The 20,440-nt window shown below is 39.2% G+C and overlaps 1 protein-coding gene across 1 annotated transcript in view; it reads right to left on the reverse strand.

Moving 5' to 3' along the window:
- LOC145984189 (alkaline phosphatase 4-like) overlaps window positions 1–20,440 on the reverse strand; it is an 83,081-nt gene that overhangs the window by 14,297 nt on the left and 48,344 nt on the right. The window contains exons 2-7 of the mRNA XM_083117705.1: window positions 19,883–19,972; window positions 15,389–15,609; window positions 13,159–13,351; window positions 11,008–11,174; window positions 1,964–2,159; window positions 1,037–1,170 (exon numbers count right to left, since the gene is read on the reverse strand). Coding sequence (XP_082973831.1) covers window positions 1,037–1,170; window positions 1,964–2,159; window positions 11,008–11,174; window positions 13,159–13,351; window positions 15,389–15,609; window positions 19,883–19,964 — 993 coding nt within the window. The 5' untranslated portion in view covers window positions 19,965–19,972. The remainder of the gene's footprint in view (window positions 1–1,036; window positions 1,171–1,963; window positions 2,160–11,007; window positions 11,175–13,158; window positions 13,352–15,388; window positions 15,610–19,882; window positions 19,973–20,440) is intronic.

A 20,440-nucleotide genomic window follows, 5' to 3' on the forward strand; every position in this document is an offset into this window, starting at 1 on the left:
TTTGAAAGAAGATCTTTGCTATAAGTCCTACAAGATGCTGAGTGGACAGCTTCTTACTGAAAAGATGAAAATAACACATCTCATGAAGAGCAAGAAACTTTTGCACAAATCAAGCATCCTCTGGAGCCAAACATGACTTTTTTGACCATGTTACCCCTGATATGTGACCTCCAAACTCACCTGACTGCAATCCTCTATTATGTGTAAGGTGCGGTTGAAAGTATCACTAATAAGACTGCCTGTAACAATAAAGGTGAGCTGAGGAAGATAATCTGCCAGGTATTTCAAGATTTGTCTCCTGAGGTTGTAAAATGTGCCTGTTCTCGCTTCTGGGGTTGTCTGGAGGCCATGATTGAAGCTGAAGATGGCTTCATTGAAAAAGTGCATCTATAAAGCATCACTTTGCTCTTGTTTCTGGAATTTTCAATAAATGTTTAAAATTGGAACTCTAAGAGGTGTTTTCCCCTTCATATATTTTCCACGCCAATTCTACTTGTGCATCCTGTATATGTTAAAAGTCTAATTGGAACAAAAACATGGAAATAGAATGAGGACAATAGCAAGAAGGGCGGATAAACAAAAATATGTATGTAGGAGACAGTAAACACCAAACACAGGAAGAAAAGTTATATATTTCATGGCCTGGCCACATGTTCACAGAAGAAAAAAAGAGATCTGTTTGTAAACAGAAAGTGTTTACTGTCTCCTACACACATTTTTGTTAAAATTCTAATTTATGCACAAGAATCATGTTGTAAAGTGGATATTTACAAATTGTGATTTTATTTTAAAGAACTTAGAAGAATTTATAAGAAAAGAAGAAGAACTTGGTAGATTGTCTGAATTACCAATGTATAGAAGAAATTAAATATTGTTATATTTTAGAGGAGTGCATTTCATGAATTAATGAAGGATAGAACATTATGATATGATATGAATAATACAAGGACATACATGATCATACGAGATTCCTGAACTTTGAATTTTACATAGACATGGTCCACAATTTTTAACATATCATTAATATAATACTTACCATAAGAACAAATCCTTTCTTATTCTTTTGTAACATTCTGATTGCCTGAGTTGTCATGTTGACCAGGGAGGGTTGTCCCATGGCACTTCTATTGCGCTGGGAATTGTATGGCATGTGCCCAGGGCTGAACAAACCTTGGAAAACAAGACATCTTTTTAGTAAATAAAAAATACAAAATTTGTGACTTAACATTCTAACTTGTGATATTCCATTAATTATGTATGAAGTTGCTTTTCTGAGATTAATAGCTTTATAAGTCTTACAACAAAACTTTCTTTCTAGATCCCTCTCTACATGTTATATGAAACCATATATTTCTCAATTATTTGTGTTAGATAAATAGAAATAATCCTTCATATTCAAGTTTACGAGTACAACATGTTTTACAAAAAAACTCCATTCACGAGGCAAAAGAGTAACTTATTGTATTAGTTTCTAATTTAATTTAAAAAACACATAAGAGAACCAATTTATTTTTTTCTGTTTTTTTTGCTTAAGACTTGTTCACAAGATTGTATGTTTTATGATACAATTAGAAATTATTCAAAAGGAGTGTATCAAATTGAATTAGGCTTTGTTCTTGGGTACAAAAAAATAAGTTCCAATATAGAATAAATACAATTGCATTCTGTAAGGAACATCTGTGGAGCATAAGTGATATTACTAATGAAACTCAAGTGGGTCCACTGCCCAATGTATATCTATAGAATTTAGCGTATGATCATGAAACTCTCCATGGACAGTCCACAAAAGCATCACTCAGTGGCAGCACTGCATGTGCGTGCAGAATTTGAAGTGAGGGAGACAAAGAATTAGAGTGGCAGATTGTGTGGGTTTGAGGGTTGTGTGTGTGAGAGAGAGAGAGAGAGAGGTAGGGAGAATGTGTGTTAATGAAACCCAATTTCATATCATTTATTTTTAGCTTACCAAGAAGGTATTCCACTTTCTTCGTGTCAACACTCATTAGTTCCACTGTTGAGTTGACATATTTGTAGGTGGATAACCTATTAACTTTGTCTTTCATCCAAATATCAACAAGGTTTCTGCCATCACTTCGGACACATGATGAATCCTTTGAACTTGAAGGAGCACCAAATTGCTGTTGGCCACCACCCAGTATTACCTTTAAAAATCAATGCAAGGTTACCACAAAATTTAAAAAAAATTAAGGTTGTTCATGTACATGAACGTAAATAAAATATTGAATAATAAACTAACTACTGCATTTGCAAGCATACTGCAAGCTCTTATTGAACCTGCCAATTTAAGTTTCTTTTACATCATTTTGTATGTAGGCTATCCATGGTTCCGTTTCTCCAATTTTTACAGATTGTTTTGCTTGAACTTTTATTTCTCAATCAATTCGCCAATTAGTATCACATCTGAAATTAGTCACATCACATACAGATATACCAGACATCCTCTTTTTCCTGGACATGCCCTACACCTTAGTCTTATGTCTGACATCCAGGATGAATTTTAAAAAAAGAATGTAAATATCTTATATTTTGAGCATCACTTAATTTTCATCTAGAGCATTCCCTGACATTCGCTACGAGACTCGGCGGCAAGCGCCCCGGCGTCAGCGCTTGTCTTTCCCGGTGAACGGGGTCCGCAACAGTCGCACGCTACAGTGTTTTTTTTTTTCGCTCTCCCTGCCTTCGCTCTCTCTCCCTTTCTGTTGACGTTGCAGACTGACGCCAGTATAATCCTCCCTCGGAAGATGTGTTTTGTTGTGTCGTGTCCGTGTGTTGAAGATTGTGGCTTAATATGGCACCACAAAAGATTACATTACAACAAAGGATTTATCTTGTCGAGTGTTACTTCGGGTTCGGAAAGAGGAATTGTGAAGTGCGACGACGTTTTGCAACGAAATTTCCTGGTGTTCCCGTTCCACATAGGACCACTATATTAAACCTCGTAAGAAAGTTTAGAGTAACAGGGTCAGTTCTGAATAAAAGTGGGAAGAAAAATGGAGAAATCTAAAAAAATAAAGTATACAAAGACAATCCGCACACCATCCGTGAGTTAAAAATTAGTATTGTACGAGAAATCGGGAGAATTACAGTAGACGAACTTGCACGTGTAAATGCCAATTTCCTTCGGAGATGCCAGGAATGTGTTGCAGCAGAGGGACATCATTTTCAACACCTTCTGTAGTCAAGGTTAGTACGCAATATGAAAACTGTAATTTTAATAGCCGACTCTAGCGACTGTCGCGGACCCGTTCACTGGGAAAGACAAGCGCTGATGCCGGACCGCTTGCCGCAGACTCTCGTAGCGAATGTCAGGGAATGCTCTTAAAAAATGTGTCTTTCTGTTGGACATTCAGAAAATCACAGGGGAATTGTTTATTTCCTGCGGACTTTGTAACTGTACTATAAATTTATTGAGTAAAAGTATCCAGGGACGTCGGAACTTATTTTGGCGTGGGGGGGGGGGGGGGGGGGGCTGGTTTTCAAATCCGTCAACCACAGATACAAACTCTCCCCCCTACCCCATTGTTCCGGGAGGAAGCTGCAATACTTTGGGAACTGGTAGTACGGGCGATTCTAAGCAAAAAAGTTCATATGAACATGGGTCCGATTTTGAACGATAACCGAGATATGAACAGAAATAAAAATGATGTAGGAAAACTTAAACAAAAACCGTAACAAGTAAAACATGGCAATGTAATGGTAATTGTGTAAGTAAATACGAGAAGGGACATGCTGATACTAATCTTTATTGCATGAATTTGTGGTGTAGCAGTAATTAGTACACGATAATTAAGTAATGAAGCAAGTAATAAATGTAGACCTTCTCATTCCAGTCGGTTGATCATTCAACATCTGAATTCCACCTACTCTAATCGATGGATTGGTCGTTGTCGTCGTCGTCGTAGTGGTCTGGTTTCGTGGCCACCTCGTTCTCCCGACCTAACCCCTCTTTATTTCTGTTTATGGGGGTGGATGAAGCAGGAGGTTTACCGGGAAAGGGTGAATGGTGTTCATATAAACTTTTTTGCTTAGAATCACCCATACTACCAGTTTCCAAAGTATTGCAGCTTCCTCCCGGAACACTATATGTGTGTGTGTCATATTATATATATTATAAAATTAGTTATTTACTATACGAATATCCACAGTGACTCATAGGAGATAAGAAGAGGTCGAGATGCCTTTATTAAGGATTATTTTATTACTTATAATTCCATTAAACTGTGCTTAATGCAAGAAAACAAATATTATGTCTTACGATAATTACCGCAAATTTCCATCTCTGCCTGGTACTTGATCTTCGCATGCAGTAAGGCATGATGGTATTTATTGATTTGATTTGTTGTTTTAAGTCCACTTTATGCACAGGGAGGCTAATCGGGACTGGACCTACAATTTAAAGTGGGATCCGAACCACTGTGTCAGGATATAGACCCTGGGACACCGTGATTACAAAGAGACAACGTTACCACCACGTCATCGGGGAGGCTCTTACATGATTGTATTGAGGCATTCCTTTAATGATTACTAACATAACTGAAAACATACTTTTTAAAGGGGATGAAGTACACGTGCAAACATATTGAGAAAATCCATGTTTCTGCAACTTTCTGATCGATGTGCTGCAAAGAAAGTTGCCCGTGTTCTCATTTACCATTTCATCATTTCATAAATCGTAGAATAATTTTAACTAAAACGTCGCATACTAAGGAAGAATTACATGATGAAGGAGTTAGAAAGAAATAATAGATTTAGTTTATTGTACTTCACTTTTCTGCCAGTTTTGGCTAATCGCGAAGGCAGTCTATGAGATTGAGGCAATATAGTACTGGGTGAGTCTGTTAAAAGAGGCCCCTTAGAAAATGTGATCCTTGCATGTAGGCAACCCTGGTACACCGAAGAGAAGAGCGGAGTAGAGAACAGATTAGGAAATCTGTGCCAAGCCGTTTCGACAACATGACATAGAGGGGGATTGAAAAGAACACAATGTCCAGTAGTGACATTGAGGCAGGCAGTGTGCAGGTCAGTTGAGTGCAGTTGAGCAGCGAGGAAAGTTGTGAGTGTGCTTCGGTGGGTCAGCATGGTGTTAACGGAGCAGCAGCGTATCTTTGTTGTCGAGACGTATGCACGCCTCGGTTCTTGGAAACAGTGTGTAGATTTTTTTACGACGGAGTTCGCGGTGAATGGACTTCCAGCGAAGGCCCCAACCAAATCAATAATGCAACAACTGATTGCGAAATGGCGGGAAACCGGGTCCGTGCTGAATAGGCAAAAAGTGCGTCCAAAGACAGTCCGCACTGAGGCAAAGGTGGGCGACGCAGCGCAGCTAATGATACGCAGTCCACGAAAATCATCTCTGCGTTTGGCACAACAGTTGCAGGTGTTCCAGTCAACCGCTATGCGGATCCTGAAGCAGGACTTGAACTTGCACGCATTCAAAGTTACCGTGATGCATCAGGTGCGGGATGTGGACTACGCAGCTCGCGTGCAGTTGTGCGAGTGGTTTCTGTCGAAAATTCCTCCGGAGGTTCAGAAGGATGGTTACTTGTTCATTTCCGATGAAGCATGGTTCCATATGTCAGGTTACATAAACTCCCAGAACACGCGACACTGGTCAGGTGAAAATCCACACGTGTTCATGGAGGTTCCACTGCACGCCCAGAAACTCAGTGTCTGGTGTGCCGTGTCGTCACGTGGCATCATCCCCGTGTTCATCCATGAGACTGAACTCGGCTCGTTACATCAGTAACATATTGAACGTGTTTGTTGAACAACTGACTCAGGATGAGCGAAGGAACGCGTACTTTCAGCAGGATGGAGCCACGGCGCATACAGCATGTGCAACGATCACGCGCATTGAGTCAGTGTTCCCGCCTGATCGCGTCATCAGCTATGGCACGAACCAACCTTGGCCACCTCCTTCTCCAGATTTATCACCCTGTGATTTCTTCTTGTGGGGAGCTCTAAAGGGACAGGTGCAGAGGCGTCTCGTGAACTCATGCGGTGCATGCTGCACATTCGTCAATTGTGGGAAAAAGGACAGCTTGCTCTGCGACGACATTCATGAGCATTTCTACATTCTAATTTCTTCATATAGGAGAAGTATTTTTTTTTTTTTTTGCACGAGAGCTCTGAACTAAGCTTATATTACATTTCTTGGATCTGAAGCGACTCATGCGTCAATTTTCGAAAAGAATTATTACTTTCTTTCACTTCAGATCCAAAAAAAATGTAATATAAGCTTAGTTGACCGCTCTCGTGTAAAGTAAATACTTCTATATGAAGAAATTAGAATGTACAAATGCTCATGAATGTCGTCGCAGAGCCAGCTGTCCTTTTCACCACAATTGACGCATGCGGAGCATGCACCGCATGCGTTCACGAGACGCCTCTGGACAGGTGTATAGCAACAACCCTCACACACTCGAATAACTCCAGAATTATCACAGCTATGCAGGCCATCCCGCAGGATGTCCTCGCCCGTGCTATTCAGAACATGTAGTATCGTCTGCACACGTACCTCGAGGTCAACGGAGGACATTTCCAGCACCTCCTCTAGGTAGGTTGTTGTCATACTGTACTGTATTTACAGAAAAAATGTTCCATTCATTTACGTTTATGTCAAGTTGTCTAAACTGTTTGGCACCGATATTCTGGACTGTTCTCTACCCCGCTCTTCTCTTCGGTGTGCCAGGGTTGCCTACATGCAAGGAGCACATTTTCCATGGTGCCTCTTTCAACAGACTCACCCAGTATATTTTATTTTGTAGGCGCTATATTTTTAAAATTTTAAAATATAAAAGATTTCTGCTTCTAAAAAGGCGTAAGAAATGGTGCAAGATGGCGAAAGAAAAACCTATTTGCAAATCTCAGACTGCTATTCAGAGGTTGAGATTAAAAAATGAAACTCTCAGTAATTTTAGAGCATTTGCTAGGCTAAAGTTTTCCAACGAAGACTTTCAAATGTAGTGCATGGTTGAAGAGTGCCGAGGTATCAAATATGGGTCTAAAATATCGATCATGCCACCTAAAGCTAAACAATTACTACTCCCAACGTAAAAATAAATCACCTGCTAACATAAGAATAAATGGTGTTACCTCTCTCTGAAGTCTAAAACTAAGTCATCAGTCCTGAACATGACGTTTAAAACAAACAGTAGCTAAACTTTTAATAAAAATGTCCAGGAATAAAAGATCCTCCCTTCACACGAGAGAAGGTGACTCATACACTCCAAAGTTTGCAGCGTTAAAACCGGAAAGGGCAGATGGTATATCGAGACTATACTTGTCTGTTTCTAGTCTCGTCTTTTTCTGCCCTTTCACACAGAAAATATAAATTAGTAAAAAAAACGTAAGGAGCGAAGTAAAACTTACAGGTGATTGATTAAGTGCAGTGCAGCGATCTTCCGACGCGACTTTGCAGTCGGTGTACTTTCTGCAAATGATTTACACGTATACATGTAGTTACATCGCTTGGTGCGGAAAGAAATCCAAACTACAATCTACTACAATTTTCAGAGTAAAATCCGAAACACGCCTTCTGCAGTTGTTCTACTCTGAACAATAACTGTGTCGTCTGACCAAGTCTAAATTTGGGAAGGGAAGCGGAGATTAGCGTAGACTTGAATTTCCAGGAACTTGTAAGGTGGACGTTTTCTATGGTCGATGACCTTATTGACAGCAAGCTCTTGTTCGGAAAGTGCATCGGAAGATTTAAAGTTAGCTGTCCTCTGTCCCTCTATTCCGATGCGATGCATTGTTATCTGCGAGCTTCAAAGCAAAACTGGAAACAGAAGCAGCGAATTCGTATGGGGATACTTGATTGCAGAGACCTGACCGCGATGTCACGTGCTTCTTGCTGTTAACGGAAACTTGAGTGCACGTTCACAAATCTAGTGCAAAAACATGTTTCCAAATATTCTTGAAAACCAAGATAAGTTTAAATAGATGTAGGTAGTCTCGTTTTTAGGAGTGACTGGGGGTGAGGGGTGTGGTGGGAAGGGGAGAAAAAATACAATCTTGCTCCTCCTCTGTGGTTTCATCACATCAGGCAATAACGAAAGCATGTGTGTGTAGAGGGGGAACAACCAAGGAAGGAACGTTTGTTTCTTGTCCATTTAGAGTTAATAAAAGTTTACTGTTTGTTTTAAACGTCACGTTCATTGCTGATGGCTTAGTTTTAGACCTCAGAGTAACTCCATTTATTCTTATGTTCACTTGTGAGTTTTTTTACTCGTGCATATAGCACCGTTCCATGAAGACAGATTTACGAAATGTGGGGGTAAGGCCCATACATTCTCGATCTCTGACATTTTGGAGGTGATTTGATCAGCACCACGCTCCAGCCGCCTTTACCCCCCCCCCTCAAGGTTGCTCCCAGGTACGCATTCCTTTAAGGCTGGGTGGGCCCCGGAGCCGCTTTATGATTGGAAAAAGGCTGAGAAAATTCCGACCTTAGATCATCCACCCCAGGAATTGAACCAGACTCTCCACGTGACAGTCTGCCCCCCCCCCCTTGTTGGGAGTCCTTGCATCCATGCAATATACTGTAGTTCAGTAGCGGCTCGTGCCTAAAATAACAGGTGAAGAAGTATATTTATAGGCAATGAAAAACAAATAGTAAGTGCCAGTGCCCCCCCCCCCAATTTAAAACGTCTTTTTTGTCTTCATCCGTCCATCTGGAAAATGGTGTCTGCAACAAATTACACACTAAGTCATTTACTGGGTTCATTGTAGAAACCACAGCTCAACACATGAACACAACACACAATAGGAAACGCGAAACACACACGCGGAACAAGATCTCGCGAGAACGCAAAGATTTTGCCACAACCGCTGGATGCAATGTTTTCTCCGACGAGAGAACTGCTTCATCTGAAGGCGACACTCGTTCAAGGCCAACGCTAGGTGACGTCACCATTGCCATGACAACCGCCTAAGTTTTCCGCACCCTGGCGGTGTTTGCTCTTGGGTTGGGACGAACTCTTCACGTGCGTAGCGCCGAGCGGCGTGTTATTTGAGTATTATCGTGTGCGTTCTGCTGGGAAATAGTTTAATTTAACAAGCAAATGAAAAATGTCAATATTAATTTGAAAATTAGGTGAAAACATCTGCACTTGTTGCACTTGGCCAGCCGCCACTGCTGTAGTTGTAGATTGAAAAGAATAGATTTAAAATTAAGCTGTTCTCTGAACCCCCCTCCCTTCTCATCGGGGTACGCTGGGTTTATTGTTTCACACCGACCGCACCTCATACAAAACCTGGCAGATACGAAGGAAAACTGGAAACCGAAGCTGCGAGTTCCTAGGTGGATAATTCCCCCTTATGCTTGATTTTCGGAAACGTGGCTGTGATTCTTATCTGCACGTAGATTTTTCTGTCACATACTTCTTGCTAGTAGCTAAAACGTTTATTTAACATGTGCATGTTTTCCCCATTTTTTCAAAACGAAACATAAGTTGGAAAAAGATAGTCACATTTTTAGCACGCGACAGTGGAGGCAAAACGACTATCTTGCCCCCCTCGATGATAAGTGGGGGACAAGTCCCCCCCGGTTCCGGCGTCCCTGAAAGTATCTATAGTAGGATAAAAACTATAATTTTCTTAATTTCTGTAAATGGTTTGATATTGGTTTGTAACAGTTTCAAAGATTTTTAGCCAATGAAAGTTTTGTAAATGCGTGGGTTGGAAATTTAATAGTGGCAACACTGCTGCATATACGACATGAAACTGAACCGGTGCTCCTCACTTATACCACCTAAGCTACCTCCCAGTAAATGGACTCTTCCTTCCAACACTAGGCGCATGCGCAGTGACGAGAGGAATAGAGTATCGTTGGAGTTGGCGGTCTAAAGTTGTGTAGTCAGAATCCTACTAACGTGAAAGTTCTGGTGTTTTTCGCCGTACCTCCTTGACAGACCGTCAATGCGCAGTATTACTGTTCATTTTTGGGACATAACCTGCGACCTGCATTGCGAAAGAGGGAATATTTTTTGCTGAATCCCCCCATCATTTTGCAGGACAATGCTCGGGTGCATGTAGTGCAACCTGTGGCTAATTTGTTAGCTCGATGGGGCTGGCAGATGCTCTACCAGCCCCTGTTGCTTTGATTTGATCCCTAAGATGAAGCTTCCGAACTGTTCCCGAGATTCTTCAGGCAATAGACCGCTCCATTCAAACCAACAGAACAGGCACTGCTACATGATTTGCTGTTTTAAGTCCACTTTATACACAGTAAGGCTAATCGGGACTGGACCTACAGTTTAAAGTGGAATCCGAACCATTATATGCCTCCATTGATTACAAGGCAACGACGCTACCACTGCACCATCCGGGAAGCCCAGGCACTGCTACAGAAATATTGGCAATAGGTTGTATACAATTCTGGTGACTACATCGAATGGCTGTAAAAGTTTCACAGTTCATATCATTTGAGGATAAATAGTTGCCACTATTAAATTTCCAACCCACGTATTTTTCACCAAAACTGAAATTATAAGAAAAATTGGCTTGGAAAATACACAGTCATGTTATTGATTCTAAATGTGAGAATGTAGTACAAGAGTTCATTTCAACATTCATTAATTTTTAAATTGAAAATGTGTAAATTTCACATTATTACGAGTATTTGATAACATTTTTTCCCAAGAAGGAGCAAAATAAGGCATTTCCCCTTTAAAAATACTTCTTCAGTTACTGCATTCCTGTAACGATCTGTAGCAATCCTACTTGTAATTAATTGTCAGTCCTTTATGATAATTAACGCAATGAAATAAAATAATACGTGTGAAATATATAATTTTAGACTGACATTCATTGTTCCAGGAGGGGCAACAGTCCGTCCACCCTTTAACACCCACTCTTTCGGACGCCAGTGAGTACTTTTCGTTTATATAAATCTGATAGCATTACATGTAAAGCAGGGCGAATATTTTGAATTGTACGAAGTACATGCAATAGTTATGTAGGCTTGACAGTGCATTAGACACTAACTTTGAATCTCTTCCCTGGCTCATCTTCGACTAGCTGCCTTGCGATGTCCTTGCATTTGGTTCTATATTGCTCCGGAATTTTACCGTCGCATTCCCAATCCCTGTTGTTGCTGTGGCAATACAAAGCACCTGGCGTGGCATGCGTCACCCTTGTTGTTGTAACCAAACCTAAAATGAAGTAAAATGTTATTCCATACAAGATACACTTTCGTTTGAAAAACACCAAATGTTAGAAGTTGGGTTACCCTCCAAACATACCATTGGGCTCGAGAAGCGCGAGACGCTGAAACAGTTACCAACCTGGGCATCAAAACGAGGATGACGATTCAGGGTCCACCCAGAATTAGAAGGGCCCAGCAAGGGGCCCAACATATTGAATACAATGTCCGATTCTTCTTTCTCTACCTCAAATTTTACAAATGCTTTGTAACGATTTTCGAAAAATTATCACCACGAACTTGGTAGAGCAATTATTTACTACATTAGCTATGAATGTCTGGAATGAAGGCTGCCCCCTGGATGGGTGACTTTTGAAACACACTGTACTTTTATAAAACACTGCATTAGCAAATAAAGGGTGGCGCAAAAGTAATCATCCTATTTGACCTGATCATTATTTTGACATCTTGTTTATATCAGTAGTGTATTGTCAGTTAAATAGAAGATAATCACGAAATTTATTGTGTGCGAAAATGAATAAGTATACCCCACAAGAACGTGGGGTATGGCCAGCCAGGTCCCCCGATTTGACCACTCCAGATTTTTTTCTATATTTGAAGTCATTGGTTTATGTGCACAAGCCAGAGACGTTACAGCAACTAAAGGACAATATTCAGCATGAAATTGAAAACATTTCCCCGCAGATTCACCATGGAAGACGCAATAAAAAGAGCCCAAATTTGCATCAATTCGAATGGTGGTCATTTATTGGATGTTATCTTTAAAAATTGAGGACATAAAACTTACAAGTATCAATAAGAGTTTAACACAAAAAAAACAACCTACTTTGTTTAATTTAAAAACCAAGCTATAGGCTAAGAAAATTCTTTTGCGCCACCTTGTATATGTATAGCTACATATTTTGGTACTGTGTTGGTTGTCGAATTATTTTGAACATAATTTCAGAAAAATATGTTCTTTCACTGGTTGATATTTATAAAATTTTATAGATGTCTTGACTTATTGTCACCTAACGCATTGACAGGTATGTGGGTTCGGTCATGAGAATGACTTCTACTCGATAAATGTTTATTGATACCAGATACAGAAACTTCTCCAATGAATTGCGTGAACTTGTCAGTGCTCAAAGTGGGAAACGCGGAAGGGCTAACACCCCCCCCCGTTAAATTTCCATAAATCTTCCCACTAAACTAGCATAATTTGCATGACCTACTACAATGTATTCATGCTGATCCATGCAAGCATCCCCTTACACGTATACCCAAACTCGACCAAGCATCCCCCAGCTAGGAATTTCCCCTTCGAGCTTAGTCTTGTAGCATAGTTTCTGTAAAACGTGAGCTTCCTCAAGTTATGTAAGAAGCAAAACGTACTTAACAGTGATTTAACAACAGAGAGCGCGTGCTGCTATTGACTAGCAAGTGCTGAAATCATTGCATTTTTCTAACTTCCATACCTTCTCTCTTGTTGATGATCCCGTATTTTTTTTCATTTCTAGTCCGAGTTTGTTCTTACGAGTTTGTTTCTTTAAGTTCACTGTATGCACAGAAAGGCTAATTGAGACTCGACCTATAGTTTAAAGTGAGATCCGAACCACGTTTTTGTACTTCCACCGGGAATTGAACCCGGGACTCCTTGATTACAAGGCGACGACGTTACCGCTACACTGTCGGAGAGGCCCATTCCTAGTCCCAAAGCCCTGATTATCGAGCTGTGGTGCCAGGCATAATTTCGCAGGTAAAATAAAAAAAACTTGAAATTCAATGTAATAATTGCACGTCCAAAAGATAATTCTTTATGTATTTAAATGAGAGAACAGATTCTTGTCGAATGCTCATGGACAACTTACGTGCTGCCATCTGCAATTAGGTTTGCCTGAACAGCCCCAATTTCCCTAAAGCCTCTTCCCCACCTATCCCCAAGGCTACTTCTACTGTATATCCTTCATTATGGTGAATTTTCTCAGCCTCACCTGTATCTTTGCCGGCCAGTTGTGCCCAGTCCATGATTGATGACAGTTTGCTTTGTTCATTAAGGGTAGAATCACACACATTGTAAAGTGCTTGAGCATCCAATCCAAGCATTGAGTACTTGTTCTTCACACCAGTAAACATTGCTGTTGCGGTTCCTGCTGAGTCTGGGACCTGCTTGTCAACGTTGTAAGTCTGCATGAAGATAGAACACATTACATTATCTACTACGTCATAGCATCTTAATATTAGACACACACAAACTAAACTAAATTTTTAAAAATGATTACATATTATCAACATAAAACTCAAAGCGGTTAAACCTCAGGTTATAAGAATATGAGAAAGATCAACATTTTTTACTTTTGAACAACTCAAAAAGACAAGTAAATGTTGTTGAACTGCTACCCATTCTTCCTGGTAGTCTATCTATAAAAAATGTCAACTTGACAAGTACTAAATTTAAGTTGGAAACTATTTTATTTTTTTGGTTAAATTTGATTCAATTTCAACATTAAAATTTTTTATAAGTAATTGTGCCAAATATCATCATATATTTGAAAATTAACGCAGTAAATTTACCCCTTTAAAATAAATAAATTTTTCGAAAAACATTTCAAAATATAGTGAAAAAATTGGTAAGATACATTTACTTGCATAATAAGGTCATTAAAAGTATGAATCTATGACCAAGGATTATAGATAGATTTGTTGTACACAGTAAAGTGTGACAGTCATATTTACGAAATACACGTATATGTACGAGTATGTATGTAAAAGAGTTGAAGCAGATCAGAAACATTGAAGAGAGAATTAAGAGACATTTATAAGGTGAACGCCTTCAAAAGATTAATTAACAAGAGAGAAATCACAAATTAGTATAACTGTAACTGCATTGCACCCGGAAAAAAAAATCCACCAGAGATCACCCTCCCGAGAATTTAATCCAGGTCTCCATGTAGCAACAATTGAAATAATGTACGTATATAAATATCGGGTTGGTAAACTATTGCAGATAAATCTTGCCTCGAGGGAGGGGAGGTGTTATAGGGTAGAAATTATGCAAATTTAATTTTTTCATTAGGTCTACTCGCATGAAAACCTGTACTTTTACATTGTAGGAAAATAACCTAGTCTTCTTTCTCTTCTTGTTAATTGTAGTGTTTACAACTTGCCCATATGCACGGCAGAGAATGGAAGATAACACCTTCCTACTATTCGGTAACCTTGAAATGCCTATTACAAATCGGGTTGTTGCGTTACCACTATATTTCGACACGAAAGTACGATACCATCAGAGACAAAAAAAAAAAAAAGAATGTCTAAACGGTAAGCTACAAGCAGAGCTTGCTTAACGTTGGCATTCAGTTCTTACATCCGGCATTTTGAACAGTGAGAGTTCAATTTTTGCTTTCGGAAGTGAACAAGGAGTTCAGAAATAAGTTCTCTCCTCTACGATTCAAAGGTTTCATTGCTCGCAATGAGCGGGTTTAATTACAGAATTTTAAGTGGCGTAGATAATTTTTGGGGGTGTAAATCACAGATTCAAAGCACCCATCAGGACTAACCCTGGCCCTTTATTACGAAGCGATAATAATGATTACACGATAAGACGACCATTATGTATTAAACTGTTGTATGCTGTTTTTCAGCAGTATAAGCCAATTACTTCAATAGCGAATTTAAAGGCTCGAGTGTGACATTTTGATCATCATTGAGTTTAATAAGCAGAAAGAAAGCTACACTGTAGTGTTCAGAACTGTTCAATGAGGCCAATGCAAATTGCTTGACATGGCAATTACATCCGAAAATTGAAGGATGGCTCTTTTTACTTTGTAATTAAAAATGACCAAAACCTCACCTTGTTTTACCCCCGAGCCCTTCATTTATAATAATAATAATAATAATAATACGCGAAATGTAGTACCGAAACCCGGTTATTTTCTTACGTAGAATCCGATTCTACAATACAAAATGGGGTTTCCATTTCAAATTTCACAGTTGTGAATATCTCTAGGGGGTGATATCATTGAATAGCTTTCTTTCACTTATTAAACACGTATATTTTAGTTTTCCGCTTCGATGTGTATTTCTCAGGATATTTGACCGTTCCGGGACTTTTGGACCACCCGGTATCGGTCAGACTTGGTCACATGCAACTAATATTTAGAGTCAAGTAATAAAAGTTTTCAAATATTTATTGCTACTATAAATATTTAAATTGTTACTAACCTTAAGCAAGCCTACATGAGGAAACTTTTCGAAGTTCAGATACCCCTCCTCCCCCGTGTGTCCCATTCGTTGCTCCTTGTAGATCCTGGAGGCCGTGATCGTCGTGATTCCCATGCCGTCCCCAACGAAGATTATTACATTGCGTGCATTTTTCACATTCACCTTCCTTTCCAGAGAATGGCGCAACTGACTCTCCCCGAGCGATCTCCAAAATTTGGCATCTGAAATTATAAACTTTCAAGAATCAAGAAGTATCAAATTAGAACATGCTTAGATTTTGATTAACCCGAGTGACCAACGTCGTTTTAGAGTTCTCTAGATGAAGTGACTTTTGTCATGACTTTTCATGTCTGCATTTGTGGATGTTCATGAAGCAATGGAGACAAACCCCTGAAAATATATATTACAAGTTAGTAGCAAGTCTTCTAAAATCTTTTGCCGGCCCCAGTGGCGGAGTGATTAGCACATTGCGCTACGAAGCCAGGGGTCCCGGGTTCGAATCCTGGCCTGGGCATTGGTATTTGTGAGTGTTCATTCATGAATTTCATCTTATCACTCATCCCCATCTTCGCAAATTAGCCAAAAGTGGCACAAAAAGCAACTCACTCACTCAAAAAATATTTTGTGGACGCAGAAACAAACTTAAAAAGAAACAAGCGATTAACCAAAAGTGGCTAAAAAAGTAACGCAAAAAGAGAAATGGAAATCTCGTAAATGCTCCTGAGATGTGTGTAGCTTCAGTGCTTCTAGTTTTAACGCAACCGAGTAATTTTTCACATAGAGGACAATCTGGGTGGTGACACAGCAGTTTTCCAGTCCTCGTGTACATGAAAATACACACTGGTTCTGCACACAGAAAACTAAATGAACCAAATCTATTTGATGCACTAAACAGTGGTTCTCAACCTTTTTCTCATTGTACCCTTTAGTCCCAACTAAACGACTAATATACCCTCATCATAGGTTTTCTCCGAATAGTGGATTTTGGGGAATTTTTGGAGCTGCCTGATTGGATATGTTGGAGGCATGTATCTGCAATAGGGCAAAATGGAATTCGGGCTGTATGTGGAAAGATTAAAAACAAATAAACACTAGAATCCTACGTATATTATTTTATTTGGTGTTCCTACCTTTACAATCTTTTTCATTGATTGCAAGAATAAAAATGTGAAACACATGTATGCAAAGATGTAAATAAAAAAATAATTTTCATAAATTTTTAGAGTTGTTGAAAAAAAGTAAAGAACACAAATAAGTTTGTAAACGAAGTGTGAAGCAAAATTTTGGAGTTTTTATTGTAAATCCTCAGAGTTTCTATTGAGAAGGATGTGCCTGCATAGCCTGACACAGCTTCTTGATGTCTTGTTGTGCACTTGAAACTTTCAAGCGGACATTCGGCTCCAAAACGAAATCAACCTTATTTTCCTGTTTAGTGTTAAAATGTTGCCGTGTGGGTATTCTCGACGTTTCTCTTCCGAGCTGATCGCGTACTCCATTCAATTCCTTCATGTACCCTGGGGGTCCGCGTACCACAGTTTGAGAACCAGACGAAGTGTGATTTTGGCCTTTGCCACGAATCAGGTTTACTGTTTGTGATGCAGTTGAGTTTTTCTATCGATGTCCAGCTGTATTTTAATGCATCGATTGATGTGGTTTTTGATGTACCTTTCTTCATCTTTCTCTATGATGCACTTAAAGGAAAGACATAAGGAGCGAGACATATGTATATATATTTTTGTTTCAAATAATGCATTTACTTTCGATCCCAGACTGTACAACTGTGTCTCTTTTTAGAACTACTTTTGAAAGGAGCATTTTATTGCCATAGCAACACATGCAACCAGCGCAAGAGTTATACTTATGAAATAGAGAAAAGCAGTCCGTCGGGTGCAAAGTTAGTGATAAAGCATGTTCTAAAGATGGCGTTACTTTACTAACAAGTCCTGTTCCATAATTCGTGACTTATTTCGACTTTGTGTCCAGATTACTAACACTGAACGAAGAGCCTGTGGCACCATTAACCTAGGTTCTTCCCCTTTAGTTCCAAGTTAAATAACCATTGTGGAGGTATGAATAGAAGTGTGTTGTAGTTGATAGAAAACTGGACTTTATTTTGAATTAACCATGCAACTCAGTGGCGTATTTTTAAAGTGTCTTTATCGAGCTTGAATCGACCTGGCCGCAATGTAATCGTCCAACAGCCACACAATGAAATATAAAAAAACGAATCAACATATTTTACATGCTAGGGTGTGTGTCACTGGCTATCAGCCTATCTCCGTGGTCCGCTTGACGCGCTGCGTAAGCAGAGGTTCCAGGTGGGAAAGAAACAGAGAGGGAGAAGTAAAGAGACAGAGGGGGAATGAGAAAGATAGAGAGACACTAGGAAATAGATAAAGGGACCGAGATAAAAGGAAAGACAGAAGGACCGAGATAAAGAAGGAAAGACAGAAGGACCGAGATAAAGAAGGAAAGACAGAAAGAATGAGATATAAAGAAGGAAAGGCATAAGGAATCAGATATAAAGGAGGAAAGGCATAAGGAGTGAGATATAAAGAAGGAAAGACAGAAGGAATGACAGAGAAAGAAGAAATGAGAGAAGAGGGAGAGTGAAGACAAGAAAGAGGAGAGAGAGAGAGAGAAGGGAAGAGAAAAAGCGAGAAGGAAGAGCAAGGATAACAATAAAGTGGAAACTTATGTGGCAAATTTACCCTATAACCCCGACACACACAATTTGGCTTCCACGACCGTTCCTTTGAACGAAACTTCTATTTCAGCTAGTAAATTGGCTGTTAATAGCTCAGAAACATGCTTCTGAAGGTGGAATTAAAATAATTATTAAGTCCGTGGAATATATGACTTGTGGGGTTTGCTATTATTGCAAGCTAGCAACTAATATAATTTTTATCTTACTCGACAAAATGAATAACATTAACCTGAGTAGTGTAAAATATATATGAAAATAAATGCAGGGCATAGCTACTTTCCAGTTCGTTATTAATAAGTAGCTATGCTGACTGGGCCTTTGATAAATATTTCCAGTCATGAAATATAAATTTCAGTTTAAATATTGCGAAGCAAAATAAGCAAATATTATGGGTATTATCCCCAAAGGTTCATCAAGCACCTATGACCATTGAAATTATCTATAAAGTTCTAATCCTACGTTCAAATAGTCCGGGATTTCTAATAAATTAACAATTTGGAAAATATTGGAGTGTAGTCGTCACATGTTTCATTGTACAACAGATTATCCCCCCCCAAAATACTTTCAAAAATCCGGAACCAAATTCCAAAATTTATATTCCATTTCACCACGGATCAACATTTCTTATGCAAAAATGTGCTTAATATTCTTTTTCAAGAGAGAATGCTGGTATGTCTCCAAGGCGAAGCAGCTCAAGATGTAAACAGGATTATTGCAGCAATGTTTTACGTTGAAAATCTTTGAAATCTTGAAAATTTGTGGAGTAAGGCCGCACATAATGATAAAGAAGTAAATAAAGTGAGTGGACGAAGCAAAGCAGTGCGCGCTGCTGCAAACGGTTGCAGCCGCGTTTTTGCCTCTCACGCGTTCATTACCAGAGACCTCTCGAGATACCGAGATACTACTTGCGCAGAGACTTGTTTTCGTTCGTTCGCTCCAGAGATTCCCGGGACAGAGTGTAGATGTCTAGCTAACCTACAAAAACTTAGCTTCAAAATAAGAGGACGAGACATGTGTTAGAAAAAAATGAAGAGGAAAGACAAGAGGTAGGAAAGGAGACAAGGGGAGAAAGAGTGAGGAGCAGGGCGAGAAAAATGCATTGAAAGAAATAGTAAGAGGAGGGGAGAGAGAGAGAGAGTGGGTGAGAGAGAGTGGGTGAGAGAGAGAGAGAGAGAGAGAGAGAGAGAGAGAGGGTGTGTGTGTGAGAGAGAGAGAGAGTGAGAGAGAGTGGGTGAGAGAGAGAGAGAGAGAGAGAGAGAGGGTGAGAGAGAGAGAGAGAGAGAGAGAGAGAGAGAGAGAGAGAGAGAGAGAGAGAGAGAGAGAGAGAGAGAGAGAGAAATAAATTAATGAGAAGATTGAATACAAAACAAAGTGAAGAGAAGTGAGTGAGAGGGGAGAGTGCTGTGCTTGACCATCGTCAACGGCGTCGCCATGTCTAAAATGAAGAAACATTTAAGAGTCCTCGCATGTTGTTTTCTTCAATATTGAAAGAAATAAAGCCAGAACAGTTTCCAGTTAGTTTGAGAAAGAAAGACGCAGCCCTTTAAGCTCTTAAATGGATACAGAAAATATTCGACTTGCAAAGTGAAAACAAGTTAGGAAATCCTGTCCTTTAGTTTTCAAGTGGCTGGTCGTGAGTAAAATTTGGAGGTTGGGAAGCTTCATCAAACATGTTTCAAAAGGTGACATAAATGCAATAATTAGTGTTAATTAGTTATATAATTTTCTTAAACTTGTAAATATTTCTGAATGAAACACTATTAAAACTATATCAAACATAGGCTTACCTTCCAGCCTTACGACGGGTGTTTGAGCAGCCACAAAGTGAAGAAAAAGTAAATGTGAAACGAGGACTGTGAAGAAGTGCATTGTAGTTCCTGAAATCAAGAAGGAAGATTAAATTGTTATTTTGCACTTATTTGAAGCAACAATATCATTTTATTAAATTATGCTTTTCAAATTACGTCTATTTCTAAGTTTCCACATTTAAAACATCTAAGTTGCTGACCAAGGCAATTTATTAAGATTTAAAAACAATTAACATGTAACGTTTCTACCCTGTATCAGGGTATATTTAGTCTAGTTCTTCGTCTGAGGAAGACCCTGATAAAGGGTAGATTTAAATAGTTTTTAAATCTTAATAAACTGCCTTGATAAGCAATTTCAGTGGTTTTTAATATGGAAACAAGGCTTATTATATTACTAAATCAAGTATTTCTAATGGTAACAGTATTTTAATATCCTACCAGAATATATATTTATCTAAGAAAATTTCCCATATCCTCATATATTACAATGCAAGATCACTAATTTACGAGGAAACTGGAGTATGCACTATTCTTCCA

Source organism: Lepisma saccharinum, chromosome 2 (genome assembly GCF_977018435.1).
Source record: "Lepisma saccharinum chromosome 2, izLepSacc3.1, whole genome shotgun sequence".
Classification (NCBI taxonomy): Eukaryota; Metazoa; Arthropoda; class Insecta; order Zygentoma; family Lepismatidae; genus Lepisma; species Lepisma saccharinum.